Raw genomic sequence first — 27,706 nt, 5'->3', positions numbered from 1 at the left:
CTGTTTGTGTTCTGTGTAATTCTGATTTTGAATCCCATAATCATTTATATTTTGATTTTAATTATTCTTTTTATATTATTTCTTCTTTAATTCCTAGTCTTAAGCATTTTTTTCTTAAGCCTAATCTTTTACAAGTTTTTGATTACATTGCTGATCTTAATATTTCTTCAAATATTAAAAATTTTTATTACTTGATCACCTGTTGCTCTTTTTATTTCATCTGGCGTGAGAGAAATAATAGGAGATTTTCAGGTACTTGTAAAGATTTGGATTGTATTTTAAGAAATATTAGAAAAGCTATTGTTGCTAAAGTTTCGGTCTGGAATTCTTTTGCTGAAATTTCTAATGCTAATTTAATTTAGTTATATTTGAATTATGTTTGCTTTCTCTGTTTGCTGCTTCTTGGTTTTTTAGCTTGGTTCCTTTCTTGTTGTTTCTGTTTTTGTGCTTATAATGTCAACCGATTTTTATATCTGGATGGACATTTATTTAGCCTTTTTTTTTCTTCTGGCTCTTGTTTATTTTCCTTTTTCTTTCATTGGCTGCTGTTTGGTTTTTATTTTTGGCAGGGTTTTTCTCTGGGAGCTGTGGAGAAGTTGGTGGGCTGTTTGGAGCTGTGAAGGAGCTGGATTGAGCTGGTGACTGTTTGAAGATCTGGCTGCTGAAGGGTGGCTTAGGACTGGATGCTGGTCTTTGTTGTCTGGCTCTTTGGAGTGGTTGCAGAAGTTCAGTTTAAGGCTGTCTGTTGCAGGAGTGGCTCTTTGTCTGGCTCTTAGGATTGAGCTGGTGGATGATTGAGCATTCTTTATTATGAATTTGTTGGCTGTTTCGGTGTAACAGATTCTTTTGTATTTCTAGTCCTTTGGACTAGTTTTGTTTTGTTTTTTTCTTTTCACCCTTTGTTGTAGGGTGTACTTATTCTCTTTTTTAGCAGATTTTATCAGGTTTTTTATTTTTCTTGCTTCATTTGTTTTGAAGCTTGATTTTTAGGTTGAATGGTTAGGCTTGTTTTTCTTTTCTCTTTACTTTAGGTGGTAAGTTTTTCTTGTTTTCTTACTACCTACTGTATCTGTATTAATTTTTTTCTTTAATGAAAATTGGGCATGTTTGCCCCTAATTTTCCAAAAAAAAAAAAAAAAGAGAGATGGGAAAAGAGGGTGACATCTAAGGAGTTTGCATACAAGAATTTTTTTTAGGCAGGCCCCTCCTTATATCCGCCCATGGGCATGGGTGACCATTAACTGTGCTTTTCTATTCATAGTCATAAAATTTAATGGCTTTATCTGGACTCCGCATGTAATAATCTCTCCATCAAAAGACCAATATTTTTATGACTAAATCATCTAAGAAGATTCTCTCTAATTTTATTTGTAATGAGAGCTACTCCATTATAAACTTATTTATTTTGTTATTAATTACTTTATATTAATTTGTGGTCAAAATTTTTTACTTAGACATTGGAGTCTACGTTCAATTAGCCTATAAGTCTAGGATCCATAAGAAATCCCCGCATAACCACCAGACTCGCCGTACACCTTCAATCTCCGCCGGGCACATGGCGTCTCCATCGCTCCTCTCTTTCCTTTTAGCCGTATCGCTTCTCGCCGCCGGCGCAGCCGCACGCCCTGGCATACACTTCCACCCGTGCAAGACGCTCTTCATCTCTTACACCTTCACCTCTTCCGAAACATTCGATCTTCCACAGATCAATGCCCCTCGTAAATCCTCTCCTTCTTCGTCCTCTAGCGGCTACTTTGCCGTCTATAGCATATTTCGCCCCATCTCTTATTCAAGCGCCTTTGCACTGCCTATTCGCAACCTCCGCCCTATGATCGTCGACCGCCCGCGCTCGGCGGAGATGGTCCAGGCCGAGCCCACCTTCGGCATGAGCTCTCTCCAAGAGAGGGCCAAAGATATCCTCGTCGTTGTTGCTGGGCTCCTCTTTGGCGTAGGCTGTGGCGCTCTAACTGGCGCGATCATGTACCTCGCATGGTCCCTCTTCACCAATCACTATGAAATCTGCAGGTATGGTGATGGAGAAGAAGACGAGGAGGATGAAACCCCTAAGAAGATGGGATATATCAAGATCGCGGAGCCGGTGCCTGCAAAAGAAGGTTATGAGGGTAATTAGGGTTTGATTAATAAGGATTCGGGATGATATTACTTTACATACTTTTGATACATAACTTCATATGGATGCATGTGTTATCTTTCTGCTATGATCTCAACTGTTACCCTCTTGTAGGGGGTTTGACATGAGTTGATTCGAATTTGTATGCCCGTTCTGGTCATGAAAGGGCACTACTTAACTTTCTATTGTTTAAGTATCATTATCTTGTTAATTTTTTTAAATCGCAATCTGCCATATGACTTCTTTGATTTGTGCGGGTGGCAATCTGCAGTGGATTCTGGATTCTGGCAACTTCTTTGCTGGTGAATTTTTGGGAGTCGTGGAGGATTTTTCAATTGAACAAAGCTTAAATATAATTGATGGGAATGGGATTGATATACATCTCTGATAATTCATCATACTCCCCCCGCATCATATGTTTATTCTCCCATAGGTTGGTGCAGGAAGTGGGTGCCTTGTATAAGGTTTACCCCCATTATTCACTTATTTACACGAGATAACTAGATAGTGAATCAGTGATTATCCTAATACATTACTTGATAAGTGAAGTAAATAAACTTTTGAATTGCTAACCTTACATGTGGAAATATTAGGATCTCACGTTTGCATTCAATAACTTCAATTGTTAATTTGATGGAATAATTATATATGGGGTTAACTTTTACTTTTTCGGGGAGGTATTGGATTCTAGGTAGAATTTTGCTCTACTTTAGATGTTCATTTTACATTCTTTTACTTCTTTTTGAACGTGAAACATATTGTTTTAATTTTACATCTTACCTTTGTTTTTTTTTTTTTCATATATAGCAATGTTCGAATAATTTGATACTCGTGTTCTGTGTTGACACACTTGAACCAACTTGTGCTTGAATGAAAGCAATATTATAGGATTGTATGAACTTAGAAGTAAACATAATGATTCTGATTAAGTTTTTAAGTGTCATTGGTCCTTTAACTGCTGGTTTGCATGAGTTGCAGGCAACTTTGGGTAGAAAATGCAGTATTTGAGAAATTAGGCTTGTAATTATGTAGGATGGACATATTTTTTCCATTAACATCTATGTTTTCTGGCCATAAACATCTGACAATTTTAGGAGCATGTAATATAAATAACCTGTCTATTTTGCCGCTAGTCGTCAAGTCTCAAACTGCATATCTATTCTATTATTTTCTTTATTTGTTATAGAGGACTAGAAAATTGGTGAAACAACACTATGAGGACTCTTATTCAATGCTTATTGATATACGGAATGCAGAAAGTGTTATGGAACTATGCTTTCTATCCCTATACATCCATTCTTACATATGGGTAAGAATAAATTGAACCTAATGTGACTTGTCCAAAGTTTATTTGATTAGGACCAATGAATATTGAGTCAAGTTTGAACTTCATGCATGCCTAAAAAATCATTATTACTTTGGATTTGCTCTTTTTAAAATTTTTATTATGTGCCATTCCTATCTCACATTCATTTTGATGGTTGGTTCTTGTATAATTTCTTCATCAAAATGAAGTGAAATTGTGTTTTTTGAATTTAAAGTGTTTGAACGTACCACTTGGTAAAAATATTCTTGTCAACATACTATAATTTCTTCATTGAATAATTCATTGCAAGTTTAAGTTTGAAGAACTTGGTCATCATACTACAGGTCTATTAAACTACAGTGTGCATTTTGTTGGCACTCAAATCAAATTGCAACTTTCACGTTATGTTGAGGTATAAGCATCTTCATTAAAGTTGTGGATGATAATCTCGATAATTATTTTTAAAACTAATAATCAGCTCAAAGATGCTCATGTCATTTGGACTGATTTACACTTGGTAATTGTGATTGAACTTATTCTAGTAGAATATTGATTTGTTCTTTGATTTTGTCATCGTCGTCAAATTCCCATTCTAAATAGGTACATGCTTCTACGCATGTATAGATCATAGAATTTATACATGCAATCACACAAACAACATACATAAAGGCATATATATTGTAATCCAATCTCAAACTTTTTGATTCAATATAGACCAAACTTAATCCAAGCTTGAGTTGAGTGTGATCTTGCATATCGATTAACTTGCTGATTGTGATCCAAACTTGATTGAATCTCTAAATAGATTTGATTCTCAATTAGTCTCAATCTTCAAATCAAATTTTATACCTTAGTCTTCATGCTTTTGGCCTTCAATTGAGATAGGGCACTATACCAATGTCATATCACAAACACCTTAATTAGTATTGCATGTATGAAGGCAATTTGTCATGATTATCTTAAGATTTTTAGCATATCTTTTCTTGAAAAAAAATTCTGTTTTTTTAATAAAGTAATTATTGTTAGATCATCATTGCTAAATAGACATCACTTGCCCAATTAGTGCCCAAGTGATGGTAATAAAATAAAGATTATTTAAATTTAAACCAAACATAATCAAGTTTAGCATATGAACGGCTTTTTAAAGAGGAGGTAAATTTAAAACTATTAGCATCCAATTTTGTATAGCCTTTTCATACAGTTCAAGTTTGCAGGAGGTTGAGTGCTTATTCAGATATGGCCAACACATTGATTCAGCAATTTTCTATTACAGTCATCCTCTTCCTCTCTTGATTTTGTAACTAACCATTACTTTTATTACTATTTTTTTATATCTTAATCGCTTTCTCATCCACTTCGTCTTTCTGTCAACTCTTCCAATTCCACAATGTTTAAGCAACCTGTTCCTGCTCTCATAAAAAAATTATTGAAGTTATCACAAACTATTGAAGGCAACTGTAATCTATTATGCTTTAGGTATTGAAGTTTTTGCTTTCTTTGAAGGGAAGCTTTTGGATGTCTTCTATAAGTGTTTACTGTATGATACATTTCTATTCCCATAGCCTCCACCATTTGGGAATATTAACAAGTGTTATTAGTTTAGTGCATCCCTTTCTAACCCACAAATACCTATCCTTACCCCCAAGCCCCCTCCACCTAGCTCTGTTTTCCTGTAATGACTAATGTCAAAGCCTCAAGTCCATGCTATATATAAAGCTATTGTTATTTAGCACTTTTTCTCCTACCTTAGTGACTTAGTCTTTCTTGAAGATTGGAAGATTTTATTAGAAATTTAATATTTATATTAAAAAAGAGTTGTTATAGATGTATCTTATAAGTGTAGAGGGAAGTAATCAAGAGAATTAGTTGTGCTTGGGTTAGATAGTGGAGCATACAAGATGAGAAATTAATTTTTCAATTTATATCGTTGATATAGATAAGATAGAATTTTTAAGTCGAATCATACTTGATGTGAGATAACATTATTAGATGCATTAAGAATGTTGTTATAGAAATCCTATGAAAATTAATAAACAGATCGTACATGCTGAGCAAGATTGGTAGTGGGAGTAGGAAGGAAATTTTCATTTTAATAAAAGTGACGTGCTTTTAAAAATAGAAAAAAGTAATCATTATTAAGAAAAAAATTGCTTTGGGGAAAGTTTGAAGTTTTGAGAATAGGATAATAAACAAAGTCTAAACTCTAATTTACATATTTTGATGATCAAGTATAATATGTTATACATTAAAGAAAAATGGGCAAGGCAGATCACAAGATATCTTAGAGTATTTTTTATCAAAACATTTATTTTGAATAAACATCATGGTCTTCTGAGCAAAAATTAAGCATTAAGGGAACATGAAAATTATTATCAGTAGTTATTAAATAAAAATGTAGGATATTTTTTAGAGAACTAAATGATTAGAATTATGAAGTATATTTTAGTTTATTTGCATAAGGTGAGGTGATTTGGTTTTGAAGAAGATGCATTTGGGTTTAAATGAATTGCCTATTGAAATTTGGAGATTTTTTTGGAGATTTTTTTTGGAGATATTTGAGTAGTTTGGCTAGCAAGTAATCTTTATGAAGTTCTAATGTTTTAGAAAATTTCATATTGTACCATTCTTTAAGAATAAAAGATATATTAGTCATTGTGATAATGACAGCTAAATGAAAAGATAATTAAATTTATTAGCTAAGGAAAATCTTGTCGGCATCGGAGAAAGAATTTCATTTATGCAGAAAGATTCATCATTAAGATAATTTTTATTCTAAGACAATTAATAAGAAAGCCTGAAGAGTAATAAGTTATTAAAGAAGGAAAATGAGATTGATAAAATGACTAAGGCGGATGATAGGACATCTAAATGATTTTGATCAAGTTACATGTATTTAACTATGAGGGAAATTTTTATGCTAGGGAAAATAATGGGAAAGTTTGAAGAATAGTGAGTTATTAAAGAAGAAAAATGAGATTGATAAAATGACTAAGGTGAATGATATGACTTCTAGGAGATTTTGATCAAGTTACATGTCTTTCAAGCAAAGATAATGGGCTAGTAAGTAAAAATTAAAACATTAAAGGAATATGACAATTACAATTGTCACCAATTATTAAATAAAAATTGCAAGAGAGAGTGTTTCTTTCATTCAAAATAGTAAAAGATATATAATTATGAAATTTATTGTTAATTTATACCAAAAGATGAGGTTTGAGTCAATTTGAAGAATATGCATAAATTTATGTTTTACTGAGAGGCCTATTGAGATTTTAAAAGTTTGGGGAAATCTTTTGAGTGTAGTTTATTTTGCAATTTTTTAATAAAGAGAATGTTGAATTGTATCAATCTTTAATAATAAAAGAGTTTCTCATTATTGTGATAATTATGAAAAAAATAAACTTATGCAAAGATGACGAAAATTTATTGGTTAAGAAAAGTCATACTACCATTAGAGAATAAATTTCATTTTAAGCTGAACAATTCATTATTGTGGTAATTTTTATGCTAAGGCAACTTATAAGAAGGCTTGAAGTTTTATTAATCATTACAATATTGCTTTTGTTGATCTTAAAAAGTATCATAATTGATATGGTTGGCATTAAGTATAGAAGGTGTGTTGTTGTTAAATACATATCATATAATACTGCTAGTATTTAAAATAGTGGTGTGGTGAGTTTGCAATCATCAATAATTGATTGAATTCATTTTTTTCGCATTGGTTATGGATATGCATATAAAAGATATTTAGGATGGGTATTTTGATATATGTTATTTGTAATCGATTTAGTTCTAATAGTGTAGACTTATTCTAAAGCTATTAAGTATTTTAACTATTGATTTAAAGGTAGAAGATCGGAGGCATTTGATGAGTGGTACAAAGATCAATTGATATGTTATTCTCAATGCTTTGAAACCTGGAGTGGTCCAACCGGTTCTACCTTGAATCGATCATGTTTGAAAACCTAATTTGAGTTGAACTGCAGCTTGAACTAGTTTGAACTGTCAATTCAACCAAAAATTGTCAAGTCAATCATAGTTTTGTTGAATTGGTTTGTTCTACAAATATTATATTTTATTTTAATTAAAAGTTATTATTATATTTTCAATTTATTAATTTTAAATCTTTATTTAAAAATATATGTTATTCGTGCTTCTTAATGAGCTTTATGTTGAGTCTTTTTCGAGCTTGTTCCAGAGCTTTAATCAAAGTTGCTATGTATTCACTTTTAAAATTTTAATTATTATATTATATTTGAATAATTTTGATATTTATTGTTCAAACTTGATTCAACAATTGAATCAAGAACCTCTCCTTCTTTTAGTTTTATGTATGGTCCGATCTTTAGAACCTTGATTATTTTAATTTATGAGAAATTTTTTATTATCAATCTATAATATTTAAACTTTTAGTGATGTATGTGTGATTGGTTTTTGTATTATGAATCTATTATCAAAAAGAATGTTGTTATAAATGAGTACATCTATAGATTTGAGGTTGAATGTTGGTTAACATTGAAAAGTGCTTTAGGGATACTAAGAGAAAATCATGATGATTTAAAAGTTGAATGTGTGAAGTCACAATTAGGTCAATTATATTATATGAATTCATTTGATGGATAACAAAGAGATTACTACAATTAAATTCTACAATTTGAGATTATTAAGATGTATGTGTGGTAAAACTATATCAGATTGACTTAGAAATGATTATATCAGAGAGATTATGGGAGTCTTAATTATTGAAAATAAGATATATAAAATAATCTTGGGTGATTTTAACTTGTACATCTGAAGGCCAAAGTTATACCAATAATATCGGTTTTTAGGCAATCTTATGAATGAAATTGGATAGGGCTTAGGTATAGTTTAAGTTGAAAAATTCTGCATCACAAGAGCTAGTATAACTCCAAGCAAGACTGAATGGAGGAGCATTGATTAGGCTATCTCTATTAATTGGGAGAAGGCTAATAATGATTTTCTTCCCTTTTGATTTGTATGTTTATTTCTCCCTTGTAGTCAACGATTAGGACAAAAAGAGCCTTGTGAGTTGATAGAGAATTGTAATAGGTTAGGTGGGTTAGTAATTACATAATTGTAATAGGTAATTTGAGTTGTATGTGGGTTAGTAGGTAGCTATATAGCTAAATAAATCTTTGAGAGTCTTTAAATACTTCCTCTTTGAGAGTATTAGGGTATCAAGTTGAATGATCTAATATACCCTTTTGTCTGTGGACGTATTAGTTGCATTGCTGTACTAGTTTTGTTCTTACATATGTAATTTCATGGGAAGATATGTTTCTTGAAATTATTGCTGTAAGATTTGTGGTATTAATTGCTACCTGATAATTATATATATTGATTTTTGCAGGTAATTTAAACTTCATTTACAAGTAATCATGGTACTGAATTCAAACGAGCACTATCTATGATAGTTTCATGAATCTTCATTTTTCCTCATGGCCTTTTTGTTGACTGTTTGCACTTATTGAAAAGTTTAGTTATCTTTACTTCTGAAGAATTATTTATTTATTTATATCTAATATTGATGTTGTCTTTAGAAATGAGTAATATGGTTCGTAATCTGGTCTTGCCTATTTACGATCCAATAGATCTATTCTAATATCATTCTTGGCATGAAACGTAATTAAAAATTAAACCTGTGATGCTCTGTTAACTAATAGAATTTCCCATTTAGGATGAGTTTGTCCTAACTTTTTCAAAATGAATAAATTGATTTTGCAAGTGATTTTATTATGGAGAGTTTTTGTTGTGATGTCCATTTGTTTCTAATGAACCATTTCGTATAAATTCAATTCTTTGATTTGTTTATACTCGAGCTTTATTTCTATCTTCAACAATTGTTAGTAAAATTAAAGATTTGATTCATTCCAGATTAATTTATATAATTTTAATATTATTATCATATATAACAACAACAATAATAACATCAAGCCTTAATTCCACTACGTGGGGTCGGCTACATGAATCATTTTTCTCAATTGTGTCATGTTAAGAGTCAAATTCTCATTTTAATTAAAAAACGTTCATTTCTAATATTTTATAGCCAAATCCTTTTAGATATACCTCTGCCTTTTTTAACATAAGGCCAAATCCAATACATCTACTCTCCTAACTAGGTCATCGGAAGGTCGACATTTTAAATATCCAAAACATCTAATGCGACTCCATCTAATCTTCCTATCACTAGAGCTACTCCAACCTATTCACATACGTAATCATTTTTGTACTCCATCTCTAAGAGTGAAGCCACTCATCAACCTAAGCATCCTTATCTTTACAACACTTAACTTTATGCTTCTCTTTTAACGGCTAACATTCTGTGCCATAAAGCATTGTAGGGCTCACGACCATCTTTTAGAATTTTCCTCTAAGTTTGATGGGTACTCTTCTATCACACAAAAGGCCCGATTGCCTCCATTTCAACCATCCAACTTGAATACTACTAATAATATTCCTATCTATTTCATCATCACTTTGAATAATAGACATAAGATATCTAAAACTTATACTCTTATTTTTTACTTGATCGCCCAACGTCCCAATCCCCCTACTAGATCTATTACTATTAAAATTACACTCCATTTATTCAATTTTAAATCTACTCACGAAAACCTTTAGACTCTAAAGTTAACCTCCGTAATTCAAGTTGTTTTTCAACTCACTCTCTAACCTTATCAACAAGAAGAATATCATTAGCAAAATGCATACACCAAGGAAGATCCTATTGGAAATGTCTAGCAAGAGCATCCATGACTAAAGCAAAATGATATGGGCTTAAAGTTGATCCTTGATGTAATCCAATTGAAATAGAAAAATGCTCGGTCAAACCACCTTGTGTTTGAATACAAGTAGCACTACCCATATATGTATATTATTGTCTCTCTTTTTTTTCTAGAACTCTCCAAAGCATTTCGCTTGGACTTTATCATATGTTTTCTATAAATAAAAAAATATCATATGTAGATCCTCTTTATCCTCTCTATACTTCTCCATCAAATCTTCATCGAAGCTCTCAATATTATTATCATATAAGATAGCAAAATTAATGGCGATTGTCAAATTTTGATAATTGGACATTTTGGAGTAGACTTTCATCTTCAACAAGTTTTAAAAAGTTAGAAAATTATTTAGGACAACTTTCTCTAATCTTATCTACCATTGGAGCTACTCCAACCTTTTCACGTACACGCTCGTTTTGCATTGTCTCTAAGAGTGAAGCTACTCATCCACCTGAGCATACTCTTCTCTGCAACACTTAACTTTATGCTTCTCCTTTAATGGCCAACATTCTGCATCTTAAAGTATTGCAAGTCTCACCACCATCTTATAGAATTTTCCTTTAAGTTTGAGTGGAACTTTCTATCACCCAAAAGGTTCAATGCATTCCTCCACTTTAACCATTCAACTTGAATTCTACTAATAATATCCCCATTTATTTTACCATCACTTTGAACAATAGACCCAAGATATTTAAAAAGTGTACTCTTATCAAACTATGGAGATTGAGAGCTCCAAATTGTTGGATGGTGCTGTAATCTGCATGGGTACAGTAAAGGATTGATGATGCTTGTTTGGACTTTAATGATGGATCCAATGGTGTAGAGTCCAACTTATTGAAAGCATACCTAATCCTAGGTAGAATATTGATAACATTTGTCATGTCTGGAGTTACAAGTAGTAGATCTCATCCTACATTTGAGGATGTTTTTCCACTTTGTCAAATCTCTTTTTTTATCTTCAGGATTACCACTTGAGCCCTCGTCCTTATCGATGGGGTTTTTGTATTCATGTTTGGCATGTTCCTTGGGTGTTAGAGAGTTTGATTCCACATTAAGGGTGTTTTTGCTGACCCTTTTTGTTTTTATATTTAGTGGTTAGCTTTTTCTGTTGCATTCAATTTTGGTTATGTTTTCAAGGAGCCACCAAATGGAGAGGTTGTTGGGGCCGCATAATTGATCTTATTGTTGCTATGTAGGATCTTCCAGATTAATAATTAGGTCTATTGTTTGCTTCCTGAGTTATAAATTGGTTGTGCTTTGTGGTTTCTCTGTGCCAAACAAGCACTTCCAATACATTTTACTTGACTCGGCCCTGTGTTCTCAGTTTCCACGTTGCATTCTTGTCTACTTTAGCCAACTTGTCTGTTTGAGGGATTTCACCACAGTATGACTGACTCCAATCTCCTTTACAAGCTGGCAAATTTTAGCTCAGCCGTCAATTCCCCTCTAACCACTCATTTCCTTTGAACGAAGATTATGGATTTGAGACTAAGCAAATGTGTTCAGGATATTTGATGAAATGCCATGAACGTATATTTTGTCAAGTCATTGTGTGGTGCATGCCTTTGTCCTGTTGCTATTTTTCTAAGGTCAGGCTTCTACCATTTTATTTGATTAGTGATTGCTTCATGACCCACATAGTGGGATAAATGCTTGATATTATTGTAGTAGTGATTGGTTCAAGTTATATAGTCTCACAATATTGTATCAATAACGCCTTTTTTGGTTAACCTGTCAGCCAGTTTATGTATGATTGTGTTAGTATGTACATCATTTAAAAATAACTTTTCTTATCAAATAGGAGAATTGAGGTGATCAAATGGTGGCTTATCCACAAGCTATGTTGATTGTGATGTGTCGAGCTTGGCTTGAAGCACTCTGGTACCAAAAATTAAAGGTTTAGTATTATAATGGGAGTGTCAAGAGTATTACTTAAAAGTGTTGGGAATAAGACCACATATTGAATACAATTAAGAAAGAGAAAATGCAATGAAAATGAAAAGAAAAACAGCGCGACTTACCACGAAAAAACTCAAAATCAGAAAAAAATTATGGAGTCACGCCACATTAAGAAATTCACCATAAAAATGAGAGTAATTGCATGGATCTCCTCTCTCACTATTTTCTTGTCTCTCTTCCCTCACATTGTTCTCTTATAGAACTGATAAAGAGACACACATTAACGACCCAAAGGGCGTAATGCTTCAAATTAAATAAGAAAAACGAGAAAGGAAACTACCTAGTTGATTCAGAACGCCACGGCGCTGAGATTTGGAGCGTCGCAATGCTCTACTCTATCTCTAGCCTGACTGGAAGTGCTGGGGTTCAAAGCTCTTAGGTGCTCCGCTCTCTATCTCCACAAAGCACAATTGATAGAGTACAACCTAATTGATCGACATAACCAAGAGTCCAGATTGAATTAACAAAAAGTGGCACTCAAGATCATTGACACTCCAAATTTGGGCAACATGACACCCTCTACTAGATATGTTAAATACTTAGGTCGATATTCCTTCTAGTAATAATGGAGCTATCCTACTCGGGCCGGGGCTTTGAAATCTTTTGCCCCTTTTTAAAGCTTCAATTTTAGGCCAGCTCCTTGAACTAAAATCTTTTGCCCCTTTTTGAAGCTTCAATTTTAGGCGAGATGTGTCAGGCGTTATCTCTCGGAGTCTATTGGATGCATAACTTATGCTCTAACCCTTTCATTTCTCAGACTAGTTTGACTACTCCAGTGGAAATGGATATTTGCAATAACGATTGACATTCAAATTCATATATATGTATAAAGGCAACTTATTAGAACTAGACTAGTTCTCCTCTAGTCATCAGGTTTCAATAAGCAGAAGCCTGCCAAAGGTAGCCATGAAGTTGATCCATTTGGACTCATATAGCCATGTTCATCTCTATATAGGATCATTAGAGTGATCATTCCCTCTGTAGCCTTAGCCTCCAAACAAATCAATTTGAATCCCCCCCATGGTTCATTAACTCTTGTATCAATGTCTAACATTTTGAGGCTGTGGTAGAATTGCATACATATGATCGATTACGATCTAACCTAACACTTGCCTGACTACAATCATATTTGTTGGGATAGTTTTTTATCGCTGTTTTTTTAAAAAATTATATTAAAAAACTATTTTACTGAGTAAGGAAGGTCTTCCTGGTGATCATCTTATATGTGATTTCTGAGGGAACTGAGCTCAATTTAATGTCATTTTGATGTTCATCTCAGTCCGGCTGAGGCCATGTCTTTCAGGACAATTGGTTTCGTTTTGGAAGAAAATTAGAATTTTAGGATTAATTATTTTGTAGGGACGTCAAATGTTATTTAAAGATTAATCAGAATGCGTTATGTCATCCCTTGCTCAGTACTGTGGCTCGGTATTGCTTAGTACCGCTCAGTACTGCGGCTGGTATGATTGACACCGCATTTTGATTTACGGATGTTGTTCTACGTCCGGTTCGGTACAGAATAATTTTTTAAGTTTTAGACGGTGCTGACGTGTAATCTTGTTTTAAGAACAATAAAATTCTATCAAAAAACATGATCACAACTTGAACCGACGTCAATAAACCTCAACGATGCGCAGAATTATATTTTTTACGGTAATTAATGGCTTTTGTTTCTATCTATTATCATACCATGTGAAGCAAAATGATGATTTTTCCTGAAGTCTATATGGCTATGTATACTTTTTTTTTCATTTGTGTGCAATAAAGGTAAATACAGTTTTAGAATTATTTTGGGATTTTTGATAATTTTTTATATATTTTTTTCAAAATTTTAAAGCCTAAAATCCATAAAATATTTACTTCTCTTATTTATAATGTAAAAAAAAAAAAAAAAATCGAAATCTGATTTTGGCACTTTCAAACATTAAGAAGCGCTCATTAATTTTGAGAAGAATGAAAAATATTTTTACTTATGAGATGTTACAGTGAAAAAGAAACTGAAGATTCCCAAGCTTTATGCACAAGACCTTGCGGTCTAGAGAAAATTTTTGCTTTATAGCGTTAACGAGAGGCCTGCCTAAGGAATAATCATTCTTTAAAATTGCGTTTAAATTATGATTTTTAAGGTTTAGTTTGAGACGATTTTTTTTTTTTTTTCTTCTTAAAATAATTTTTTATTTAAAAATTAAAAAATTATTTCAATATGCAATAAAAAAATATTTTATATTAGCACAACCAATCTCAAGTCGAAATGTTATATTTAAATATGAGTACCCAACCTTCTAAGAGATCATTTCGATCTTTGGGATCTTTACTCACCCATTGATAAGATAAAACCTAGCATTTATAATTCTCAAGTCTTTAGAATGGAGTGAGAGGTTAGACGATTAGAATTTGTAACTTTTCAGATGACTAATTTTTTAGTGCAACTTGAAGAATGAATCCCTCCAACAAATTAAGCGTCTCAGACTAAGATGACTATTTTTTTAGTGCTTCAGAAAATAATTTTTTATTACAAAATTTTTTAGTTTAAACAAGTTTTATAGTTAAAAAAATACATTAAAAAGAAATAAAAAAATCATCCCAAACGATGAGACCACATATACTTTTGCCCATTTTTTAACGTTAACAAATATCCTCAACCATTCTAATGAGGTCGTCAGTGTCTCAAAATTTAACCAAAAATATTAAACAAAGGAACATAATTTAAATTTCAGCAGAAATCGATTGTCAAACTTGTTCAAATTTGATTAATCCAATAAAAAATCAGCCAGTTTTTTGGTTATAAACTGCTTTCAGCCAAATTATTAAAACCATCAAAACAGCTGAAGATTTTCAAATCATAATCTAAAATAACCAAAACTCATCCAAACCCTGATTACTTAAGGCTTCAAAGTTTATAAAAAAAAATTAAAGTTCGAAGACAAAATGAGAATCAAAACACCAAAATTATCGAAACTTTCATAGCCCAAATAAAATTCCAACTTCTAATGTGAGAGAGAAATCAAACAGAATACCGAGTCTAAAACCAAGATGACAACTTTTATCTTTAAGCTATATGGTGAAAAAACTCTCAAAACAACCAAACTGCTCATGCAAAATAAATTTTAATTGGATCTCAAAGCAAATCCAAAGCTATAAAATTCATTCGGATCAAAATTATATCAAAATACCACAATAATAGATCTCAAATCAAAGTACTGAATGCAGCTTTAGAACAAAGCTGATGCTGAATGATATTGCTCAAAACAGATCTTATGACGAAACACTTCTGTATGATGAGGAAATGCAAACAGAACCAAGCATTTCTCTCTCTGCGTGATCTTTCACTTTTTGTTCCCCAATGGGATGAGGTTGGGATTTATCTAGCATACAAATTATAGGAATTTGCATACATATTACGATCATATCTAACACCTAAATCTTTATATTTATTTATATAATATCCTAATGTCTAAATCATATCAAAAATATCACTAACATTAATTAACTTATCTAAAAAAACATCATTTCACACATGTTTTGATGTGATTAGGATTAGGTGCATAAATACAAAAAAAAAATTATGTGGCATGTATGTAATCCTGCTAAAAATTATCATTCAAAAGAGAAAATTTTGAGAATAATTCTATCAGATGATGGAGATATTCTATCCAATCAACCTCTATCATTTGTTTAGTCATTAAAGTTCAACAAGAGACAATAATTAAACAAAAAACTCAAGTGTACCAGTTTGGTTGTAGTTTGATATCTGCCCATTTTCAACATCTAAACTGCTTGATTTTCTTTTCTTCTTGTCCACATACCTATCCACTGAGAAAACAATACTGAAACCAAGCAATCTTCATGAATAACCTTCTTGCTGAAATCCTGGTTTGAAATGTGATTTCTGCAAGTAAAAGAGCATAAATGGAGAGCAAGCAACAAATTAGAACCTTGAAACAAGATTCCCCGTAGGGATTTCTATTCAAGTGTAAATACCTAAATAGAAAATTCATGAAAATATAATGATTTGGATTTCATGGCATTCATTGTTGTCATCAAAGAAATAAATCATATGTCACAAAATGAAGAAAGTGAGGGAATTCGTTAGCTCCTCCATTGATTCAAATGGGCATCCCAAGATGATCAAGGAGATTCTAAAAGAAGAATTATTTGTTTAATTTTTTTATTATAAAGGTTTAAAATTTAGATAAAAAATAAATGTATGAAACGTGACCAATTCTTGCACTTCAAAAAGGTCATAGCAACTTCATGGGGACATCAGAGCATGGAAAGTATATTAGAGGCATGGCCGTCGATCTACGGCCACGATCGAGTCTATATATTTTTGAGTAATTTCATGTATTTGATTTTCTTATTATGTTAATTAGTTTTATTATTTATGTTGTATTTGTTTTCCCATTTTACCTTTTTCTTAAGGGAGGTCGTATGTAAGCCTTAGGAGCATTGTCTTCCTTTTTATTTTGAGTCCTTTGTACGAGACTATTTATAACCCTTATGTTCTTCTTCTAAAGTTAATAAATGAATGAATGATGAATTTTCTTCCCCTTTGATTTCTTTGTGAGATCGTAAGAGTGTTTGAGAGAGAAATCCCTAGGAAAGAGAAATCGGATTACCCACCAACCTTGGAGATGGCTGGTTCGTGGTTCTATCTTCTCTATCTCTTTCTCTCCTCCTCTCATCTAGCCGCCGGCCTAGGAATTCCCATCCCATTAAGCCACTGGCCACCACAAAACCCTCCTCTCACCGCCGGCTACATCCACCACCCCAACGCCTACCAAGGTCCTTCCCTTCTCCACCTTCCCGCTAGCCTTCTAAGGTTGCTCCCTTGATTGGGTGACCGGCTTAATTCCTCCATCTCCACCTAAACCTAACCCAACCCTAGCTTAGTCACTGGCCTCCCCTTTCCCTCTTGCCTCCAAATTTTTGTTTCTTGCATCATTACTTTCCTATCTTAGATTTCCTCTTTTGGAAGGTTTATATTTTCAATTACTCAAATCAAATTTGAATTTTGAAACGTTTCCTAAAATAGAATCCTAATTTATGAAAGTTCCTAAAATCAAATTCAAATTTAATTTGAATTAGATTGTAATTAAATCTTATGTCCAAATTTGAGAATCCCATTTAGGAAAGTAATAACCCTTGCTTATTTCCCCCTAAATCCCTCCCTATGCCGCTAGCCCCATGCTTGTATGTCGCCAGCCCTATGCTTGTTCCCCACTTGAATACTTTCCAAACTTTAAGTCTCTCCCTATGGAAAGAATTCAAAGCCTCACCCGCTCTCCTACCAGCCCCCTACTTCTCTCCTAATTCCCATTAAAGCATTTCCAAATTAATGGTTTAATTAGAGGAAAGAAGTTATTATTTTCCTCCATCCTTCCAACCCAAAATCAGAACCTATCTCTTCCCCAAACCTCTTCCTTTGGTTGGCCACCTCCCACTCTTCCCCTCCACTTGAATTCTTGAGAGAAACTTCTTTCTCTCAAGGGATTCTTCAAGGCGAGCAAAGGATCATTACATTCAACACTTCAATGCATGAGAGAAATTTTTCTCTCCAATGAACCTTCAAAGAAAGCTACGATGAACACCTTCAACACCTCAACTACTTGTTTCCGGGTTTTGGCAAAAGTGAACCTTCTTCCTCTTTTCAATTAACTTCCTAATCCTCCTAATCTTGTAGGTGGTGACGAATCACAAGGAGTCGTGCTTCGCCTTATGCCTAAGCTTAGTAAACGTAAGATTGAGCGTGCTTTCTATGATTCTAATCTTATTGTTATATTAGGGATTTTGTTGAAAGCTATTTACTTAGCATGATTGTTGAATTTCTAACTTGTTTTGATTTTCCAAGTGTTTGGTAAGCAGCTTAGCCTAAACGTAGACACCACTTTCTTGTTTTCTATTGTCGTTTTGATTGCTAACAGTTTTAATCTTACTTGCTTAATTCAAGAAATCATGCAATTTTGTATCGCATACATTTAAAAATATTTTAGTCCTGCATCAACTGGTATCAGAGCAGCTCAAGTTGCATGTACTAGGATCCGTCGTAGAATGTTCTTTATCATCTTTGTGCTTTACTAGTTGTTTCACCATTGCATCTAAGTCATTTAGCCCTTTTATATTTTGTTGTCCTTACATTTCTGAACTCATTTTTGCGAGGCATAAGTGTGTTTTACTCATATAAATTGTTTTCCTTTGCATTCTAGTCAACATAGGTGTTCCGTAGTGAACCCCAATGAACCCGGAACTACATGGAAGGACCTTAGACCTTCTGGAAGGTCAAATGAACACCATTAGCTATCAATTCAAAGAGAACCAAGCCGACCTAGCAGAACTTCATAGGGACACCACTGAACGTTTCGATACACTTGAACGATCTAGGGAACATCCAACCTCTTACACCCCGTCGAGACCACCTTCTATGTATGGGGATGATACCTACCCGAATGAGAGGCAACATCGTGTCAACCATCGAGTTCCTCAATATGGACACAACCCTCACCATAACCCTGATATACCACTAATAAAGAATATTAAAGTCGATGCTCCTACCTTTGATGGCACCCTCGATCCTCAGCTCTTCCTGGACTGGGTCAAAGGTATGAATAGTTTCTTTAAGTGGTATAACATATCCGAGGCTAGAAGGTTAGTTTTGCCGAGATGAAACTCAAGGGTAGGGCGAGGCAATTTTGGGCCAACCTAGAGAGCCTTAGGGAAGCCAGGAATGAGTATGCCATCACTGATTGACCATCCATGAAATGTGAGCATAAGCAGAAGTACTTGCCTCCCTCGTACTTCCTCAGGCTATTGGATAGGTGGAAGAGGTTGACTCAGGGCAACAAACCGGTCAAGGATTACATCGCATCTTTTGTCGACTATCTGATTTGCTACAAAAGGGAGACCTCCACTACCCACGCGCAGATCCTATCCATGTTTTGTACCGGGTTGAGAGAGGATCTTCGCAACGAGCTTTTCGCCCGGAACATCACTACTCTTGAAAATGATTATAGTTTAGTATTAGACCTAGAGGAAACCTGTTCCCAACACCCTAGTCGACACCCTGACTCTAGGCCTTCCTACAGACCTTCTAGTAGTTCCACCCCTCACACCCCCACTGCCCAGCCGACCCTAAGGAGCACTACCCGACCCTCGTCTGGTCCCCCCACTCCCCGTCCTGATATTAGAAGTAAGCCTCCCACCCCGAATACCCCTCGGCCTAACCCCGGGACCAAATGCTTTAGATGTTAGGGGTATGAGCATATCGCCTCTCAGTGCTCTAGTCCCTACAAAGTCATGATTATCGAAGAGATCACTGAGTCGGAATTCGAGCCCGAAGTCAACCAGATTCACCAGGTGGACAACGATGGTGAATCCTTTGAGAAGGATGACGACACTACAGTCATCCAGTACATTCAGAAAATTGACACTTCTCCCACTTGCGTGATGAATTGTGAAATGTCACAACCTGTTACCACCGACGACTAACATAGGAGTACGATCTTTCACGCCTACACCAAAATTATGAATAAGAACTGTAAGGTCGCCATGGATAATGGCAGCTGCATCAACGCTGTCTCCACCAGCATGGTGTCTAAGCTTGATATGTCTATCGTTCCCCACCCCAACTTCTATAAGGTAGCTTGGGTTAACACCATTGCCTTGGAGGTGAAGGAACGAAGCTTCATACCCATCTCCTTCGCTGGCTATAAAGAGAATGTTTGGTGTGATGTATTGATTATGAATGTTGGACAAATCCTTTTGGGCCGTCCCTGGCTATTTGACAACGATGTCCACATTTATGGTCGTTCAAACACCTGCGTGTTTGAACATAAGGGACAAAAGATCAAGTTTTTACCATCACAGCCCCGGATTACGAATGATCCTGAATCCAACCCTATCAAATCCAAGAAGGGATTGAACCTGATAGTTGCCATAGCCCAAAGCACACCCTTGCACGTCTTAGTCGGTCGTGAAACTTCCACTGAGTCTGACGAACCAGTCCCTCAGAAGATTCAGCCCATACTTAGTAAACTTGTTGATGTCTTCCCTGACAATCCTCCCAATCAATTGCCTTCGATTAGAGACATCCAGCATGTTTTAGATCTAGTCCCGGGAGCTTCCTTATCGAGCTCGTCTACCCTATTTCAGTGACCCATACCTCTGGTTTAAGTCCTTCTGAAATTATTTACGGGTTCATACCTAGACAACCAACGAACTTCATAAAGAAATTGCACGACAAATTGAAAAGAGAAACAATGATTATAAACTATATGTTGATCTGAAACGAAAATTTAAAACTTTTGAGGTTGGTGACTCCGTGATGGTGCGGATTCGTCCGAAACGATTCCCGCAAGGAACAGTTAAGGAGATGCATGCTAAGAGTACTGGATCATTCAAAATAACTAAGAAATTCTATGATAAAGCTTATGTAATAGATCTGCCGGCAGAATTCAACATCAATCCCTCCTTTAACATAGAAGATCTAGTTGTATATGAAGGTCCTCATTTCAACCCACCAGATCCACTCATACAGCAGCCTTGTGTGATCCAACCATGTGAGAACCCAAACCTACCGCCACTCTCAGATATTGCCAAATCACCCATGGAAGAAAAGGTGGACTCAATTCTGAGTGATGACATCATCTCCACAAGGGAAGGTGGATGACGGAGGTACTTGATCAGGTGGAGAAGAAAGCTCGAGTCAGAGGATACATGGCTGGATTGCGAAGAGCTGCAACAGATTGACCCCGACGCATTGGAGATCTACGAGAGCATCAGAGACGCTTACTCGACGGAGTCGAGCTTTCTCCCACCCCGGGAGAATGACGGGGATATCAAAGCATGGAAAGTATATCAGAGGCGTGGTCGTCGATCTACGGCTACGATCGAGTCTATGTATTTTTGAGTCATTTCATGTATTCTTTTTTCTTATTGTGTTATTTAGTTTTATTATTTATGTTGTATTTGTTTTCCAGTTTTATATTTTTCTTAAGAGGTCGTATGTAAGCCCTAGGAGCATTGTCGTCATTTTTATTTTGAGTCCTTTGTACGAGGCTATTTATAGCCCTTTGCTCTTCTTCTAAAGTTAATGAATGAATGAATGATGAATTTTCTTCCCCTTTGATTTCTTTGTGAGATCGTAAGAGTGTTTGAGAGAGAAATCCCTAGGAGAGAGAAATTGGATTACTCACCAACCTTGGAGACGGCCGGGTTCGTGATTCTATCTTCTCTATCTCTCTCCCCTCCTCTAATCTAGCCGCCAGCCTAGGAATTCCCATCCCATTAAGCCGGCGGCCACCACAACACCCTCCTCTCACCATCGGCTACATCCACCACCCCACCGCCTACCAAGGTCCTTCTCTCCACTTTGCCACCGGCCTTCCAAGGTTGCTCCCTTGATTGGGTGACCCGCTTAATTCCTTCACCTCCACCTAGCTGCCGGCCTCCCCATTTCCTCTTGCCTCCAAATTTTCGTTTCTTGCATCATTACTTTCCTATCTTAGATTTCCTCTTTTAGAAGGTTTATAACTTCAATTACTCAAATCAAAGTTGAATTTTGAAACGTTTCCTAAAATAAAATCCTGTTTTAGGAACGTTTCTAAAATCAAATTCAAATTTAATTTGAATTAGATTGGAATTAAATATTATGTCCAAATTTGAGAATCCCATTTGGGAAAGTAATAACCCTTGCTTATTTTCCCCTAATTCCCTCCCTATGTCGTCGGCCCCATGCTTGTTCCCCACTTGAATACTTTCCAAACTTCAAGTCTCTCCCTATGGAAAGAATTCAAAGCCTCACCCTCTCTCCTACCCGCCCCCTACTTCTCTCCTAATTCCCATTAAAGCCTTTCCAAACTAATGGATTAATTAGAGGAAAGAAGTTATTATTTCCCTCCATCCTTCCAACCCAAAATCTGAACCTATCTGTTCCCCAAACCTCTTCCTTTGGCTAGCCACCTCCCATCTTTCCCCTCCACTTGAATTCTTGAGAGAAACTTCTTTCTCTCAAGGGATTCTTCAAGGCGAGCAAAGGATCATTACATTCAACACTTCAACGCATAGGAGAAATTTCCTTCTCTCCAATTGAACCTTCAAAGGAAGCTATGATGAACGCCTTCAACACCTCAACTACTTGTTTCCGGGTTTTGGCAAAGGTGAACCTTCTTCCCCTTTTCAATTAACTTCCTAATCCCCCTATTAGGTGGTGATGAATCACAAGGAGTCGTGTTTCGCCTTATGCCTAAGCTTAGTAAACATAGGATAGAGAGTGCTTTCTATGCTTCTAATCTTATTGTTAGATTAAGGATTTTGTTGAAAGCCATTTACATAGCATGATTGTTGAATTTCTAACTTGTTTTGATTTTCCAAGTGTTTGGTAAGCGGCTTAGCCTAAACGTAGGCACCCCTCTCTTATTTTTTATTGTCGTTTTAATTGCTAACAGTTTTAATCTTACTTGTTTAATTCAAGAAATCGTGCAATTTCGTATCGCATACATTTAAAAAATATTTTAGTCCTGCTTCACAACTACAAACAATTTCGCCCAATAAAAGCAAACATACATTAAAGTGGTTTTGTTTTTTATCATAAAGTGTGCTAGATAAGGAAATAGAGTGTAATGTTTTGAGCTTCAACATATCCAGAAAAATCAAACTTCTGATTTTTCTCTCCACATTTTTAGAGCATTGGGAACTAAAAAGGAGGGAATTACAAAAATCTTCTATTTGACAATGGTTGAAGTAAAGAACTAGTCTTAGAAGAGATCTTGGGAGGGGAGCAACACAGATAGTAACCATATTACTTTTTATCATTATAGTGTTTATTCCAAGGGACCAAGCTTTTTAGAAAGGGAGGTCCTTTGTTCTGTGACTATTAGAAATACATTTTATCATGCTTCCAGCGTAGCTTAAGTACAATGCTCTGTTATAATTGTGTTTGTTAAAACGAAGTCAACTTACACATAAGTCGATGATCACATTTCTTGACCTACTACATTACTTTCTAACATTTGGATGACATGCTAATCTCACAGCCTTTGGCTAAACAAAAGACGTTTTGTGTTCAATAACTGATCAATTCGATTCCTACTGTTATTGACAAATTATCAAGCTTTTTAAAGTATATTATACAAATAAGAAAGCTTATCTAACAGAAAATTTCCATAAATGACACTACATGGTTCTCTACATCACATTTATTCCCAAGCATTAAAGTAATGAATTAAATTACACTGTTTTAGAAAATTAAGGGCAAAGGGCAAACCCGCATGCTAAAATATATATTATTCAACAAAAAAGGGAGGGAAATAATTTTTTGTCACAGATTTATTTCTCTATAATTGATTTTTTATTTCTCATGTTGGTAAATCCCTAGTGATTACTCCCTTTAAGGTCAACCTTTTTCTGGTCTTGTTTGTAAATTATTTAGTAAAAAAAGAACTTTCATTTATTATGCATATTCTTTTGACTCAAGTGAGCTTATAATCGGAGTTCATACAACATTATTATGTGTTTTACACACTTTTTTTCCAAGAACGGAAAATATAATGTTCAATTCATCATTATCTCCTTGTCATTAATAAGAGTAGACATTTTAGATGTCAGGTTTATTCTTCAAAATGATGGTGAAATAGATGGGAATATTATTAGTAGAATTCAAGTTGGATGGTTGAAGTGGAGGAATGCATTGGGCTGTTGTGTGAAAGAAAACTTCCCTTCAAACTTAAGGGAAAATTCTATGTGGGATTATTTTATTGCATGCCTATTAATTACAATTGATAAAATTTCTATTACATGCATATGCATAGAAGTCTTTCACAAAATTGCTAGCTATGCAAGATATTAACAAATTGAGGTGTTTCTTTTTGTGTTATTCAAACATGGGAAATTTCATGACCCTTCTTTCCATGTTACATGCAGATTATTAGGCGCTTAAATGTGGAGTAATTTCCTCTATCTCAAATAGCAAGTTGACTATTGCGATACAGATTATCATTTGCTCTTTTGAACAGATATGGAGAAACAAGAGAAAGAATAGTTCATTAAAGCCATTGTGCTTATATCGAGGGATAGAGATTTAAACTTATATAACAATAGCTAGCATTGGGTCCCTACCTTCATAACATTTTTACCAGCAAGTTCAAAGGCTAGAAATAATATTGATAAATAATAGGTGTGGTAAATAGGTACCAGAAATTATTTGGAGTTCAGCTTTGACCAGATCATATGGTAATGTGCTCTATATAGTGCGTGATGGTTATGTTTAACTTAACTCTTATTGAGTCCAAAATGGAATCCCCTTTTTTCACAGGTTCCTCAAGAAAACTATTATAAGTGATGGCAACCATGAAGCCACAATTATGAGATTTTGCCTAAATCCTTAATAGCTCCTATGTGAATTAAGTTTAAACTAGTGCCCATTTAAAAGATGAATAACTGTGTAAGAAAGCATAGAGTCATGGAGAGAAAAATAAATAATAAAGCACATCTCGAAAATAAATGCATCAAATCAGGAGATGAGATTTTGAATTTTAAATACATGAAATGGAAATAAAATCAAGTAAGAAAAATCAAAATGGGGTTAATGAATAGGAGATAGCAAGTGAAATAAAAGAAAAATAGTTTACTGGAATCAAGCTAGATTGAAAGATGAGAGATCTTCAAGTGAAGACGAAGAGAGATAGCAACGTTGAAGGTGAAGGGGCTTTCACGAGTGGTTTCGCATGCGTGAGCGAGCTGCAGGAGCATGAGCCTACGATAATTTAGGGTATTGTATAAATAAAGTCAGAATGCAAAGGGCTGCAATCGAATACCAATAGGTTGAGGGATGGATGGTTCGGATTTTGTCATTCGTATGATTAAGAATGGTTAAGATTGTTTAAGGGAAGATGAAGAGTTTCGATAAGATGAAGAATTAATGCATCATTATGTTAATTAATACAATATATTCGATATAAACAAAATTTTAATTATTAATCAATTATAATTAAAATAATTGAAATAAAATATTAGAATTTAATTCGAGGTAATGTATAAAGTTAGAATAAGAAGGGTTGCAATAGAATACTAATAGGTTGAGAGATGGATGGTAGATTTTGCATTTTTATAATTAATCAAGATTGTTTAATGGAAGATGAAGAGTTTCGATTAGATGAAGGATTAATATATCATTATGATAATTAATACAATATATTTGATATGAATAAAATTATATTTATTAATCAATTATAGTTAAAATAATTGAAATGAAAGGTTATGATTTAATTTGAGTAATTAAAATGGAAGGCTAGGATTTGATATGGAAGGAAATTCAAGCGGTTATAATCGTAGTATAGATGTGCGGCTATCATTTGTGGCAATTAAACGCAATACACTCCTAATATGCATGTGATTATGAATTTTCAATCAAAGGCTTCATTTCAAAGAGCTTTATTCCACCATAAATGCTCAGCTTGATGAAATCATAACTAATTGAAGACTCAAAAGGCTATCTCAATCTACCTAGCATGATGCATTATAATGAATCATACCATAGCGAACCCTTGGGGGAGTATTGGTTTGAATTTCATTTTAAAGGTTTGAAATTCAAATAAAAAATTAATATGAGTAACTTGACAAAATATTGTGTTTGTATAGGTCATGGAGACCATCTACTCTATTTCACACAAAGTATTCTTGAAAAAAAGGGCCCTTCTAAAAAAAGGGTCTTTTTAACGTCCACTTTTCATTTTAAAGAAATGGTTCAAAAACATATTTATTTTGAGAGAATGAGGAATGCATTGGGGTACTGATGGTTATCATGCACTCAAATATTCATAACATAATGTTCAAGTATTACCAAAAACAAGTAATTTATGAATATTAACAGCAGGTATATACATATCTAATCTTATGTCTTTTTCGAAAGAAATTCTTTGATCTCTCACTGGCTAATGATCAAGACATAAATTGTTGGATATCTTTGATAAAAAAGATTGGGAAATTCTTGACTATTCAAAAACTTTATCAAATCATATCTAAGGAGCATTGTAATCTCGTAGAGCCTTTTACTTCTATTCGTCAAGAGAATTCCTTGGTGAAAAAGCGAAGAAAAAGATTCGTGATTCCCTTACAATATGATCAAGAACAAAAAAAGAAACTAAGAACTTATTTTTGTATTTTGATTAAAATACCTATAAATGGTATTTTACGTAGGAATAGTATTCTTGCTAATTTTGATGATTCACATTACTCTAAAACTGAGATAAAAGGACCCTTTTTTTCAATTCATGAATCAAGCATCTTAATCTTCCATTATGAGTCTATTGCATATATATCATAATGGAACAATCAATTTGATTTATATAGGAAGCCATACTTCGATAAAAAATAATAACAAAATATGTATTGAATTGTTTCATGGTCGACTCTACTTTCTTTGTTGAGTTTTTTTATCAAAACAAGATTCACTAAACTAATATACACACCAATCCGACATATATTCAAGATATTTTCTTGAATCATGTGATGGGGGGGATTCATAACCTAAACTAAATTCTTATAAAATGTTTCAATCCATTTTTACCTAGTGTGAGATAGTGAAAGGCATAACTCATCTAAATGCTGAACGAGGCAATGAGTTCAAATTGAACAGATTGTTATCCATATACCTCTGTTTAAAATTGCGCAATTAGAGGCGCGCCTCTGCGCAATTCCTCCCAAAAACGCCTCGGAACCTACGCAATTCCACCTCTATAAGAGGCATACGCCTCACTGGGACTCAGAGGCGCAATTGCGCAATTCCTGTGATTTTGCATTTTATATGTTTTTGGAACTTTGGAAGTTTTGTTGAACTAATATTTTGTGATTTTGTACTTTGGGAGTTGGGACATGATTTTATTGCATCTACTTTCTTATTTTTCACTATTTTTCATATATCATTTAGATGTTTTTATTGTAAGGTACAATATTGCTATTATTTTCCTGCTAAAACCCTTAATTTTTCATTTACGCAAATCTGTGTCCGTGCGGCTTACGCCTCAGACCGCCTCGAGGCTTACGCCTCGCCTCATAGACGAAAACCGCCTCGAGGCTTATTTACGCAATTTTAAACCTTGCCATGTACATATATTATCATGATTTGTTTTTTTTTTTGTGTTTTTGGATTTTTGCTTTAGAAGACATGGTTAGAGGTAAAGAAAAGGCGATTATGTCATTGCGGCGTGACCCTTCTTGGAAATACAACGTGCAAGTTGACGTACGAGGGGGCAAGAAAACGTATGTCTATTTAAAATGCAATTTTTGTGAGAAAGTGGTGAAGGGCGGAGTAACCCGCATGAAGGAGCACTTATCATGCTCTCACAAGAACGTAGCACCGTGTGTAAAAGTGTCGGACATTGTGAAGGAAGAAATAAGTGCTTACATGAAGAAAACTACCACTGCTAAACACTTACAACAGGAGCAATTTGATGAAAGGGTCGAGCATGGTGCTTATTTTGGGAGCGAGAGTGGAAAGGGCTCTTCCTCCACTAT

General features: G+C 34.4%; 2 protein-coding genes and 1 long non-coding RNA gene across 4 annotated transcripts in view; 2 read left to right on the top strand and 1 right to left on the bottom strand.

Moving 5' to 3' along the window:
* Positions 1-1,501: 1,501 nt before the first annotated feature.
* Positions 1,502-2,358, top strand: LOC110098086. The gene has a single exon (XM_020824798.2). It carries the CDS (start codon positions 1,556-1,558, stop codon positions 2,129-2,131), a length of 576 nt encoding a protein of 191 aa, XP_020680457.1. The 5' UTR covers positions 1,502-1,555; the 3' UTR covers positions 2,132-2,358.
* A 1,421-nt stretch (positions 2,359-3,779) lies between these two features.
* LOC110098085 lies at positions 3,780-9,004 on the top strand. The gene is made up of 2 exons (XR_002303297.2): positions 3,780-3,849; positions 8,809-9,004. It is a non-coding gene; the product is annotated as an uncharacterized LOC110098085 (long non-coding RNA).
* Positions 9,005-15,754: 6,750 nt separating this feature from the next.
* Positions 15,755-27,706, bottom strand: part of LOC110098091 — a 39,398-nt gene continuing 27,446 nt past the window's right edge. For both annotated transcript variants that reach the window (XM_020824802.2, XM_028696246.1), the window contains exon 3: positions 15,755-16,088. In XM_020824802.2, coding sequence (XP_020680461.1) covers positions 16,044-16,088 — 45 coding nt within the window. In that variant the 3' untranslated portion in view covers positions 15,755-16,043. The remainder of the gene's footprint in view (positions 16,089-27,706) is intronic.

The sequence above is a fragment of the Dendrobium catenatum genome, unplaced genomic scaffold (genome assembly GCF_001605985.2).
Source record: "Dendrobium catenatum unplaced genomic scaffold, ASM160598v2 fragScaff_scaffold_723, whole genome shotgun sequence".
In the NCBI taxonomy this organism is placed as follows: domain Eukaryota; kingdom Viridiplantae; phylum Streptophyta; class Magnoliopsida; order Asparagales; family Orchidaceae; genus Dendrobium; species Dendrobium catenatum.
This window is presented reverse-complemented; position numbering and strand designations above follow the sequence as displayed.

Coding starts and splice junctions, on each gene's coding strand:
- LOC110098086 (XM_020824798.2), top strand. CDS start 1,556: ATGGCGTCTCCATCGCTCCTCTCTTTCCTTTTAGCCGTATCGCTTCTC.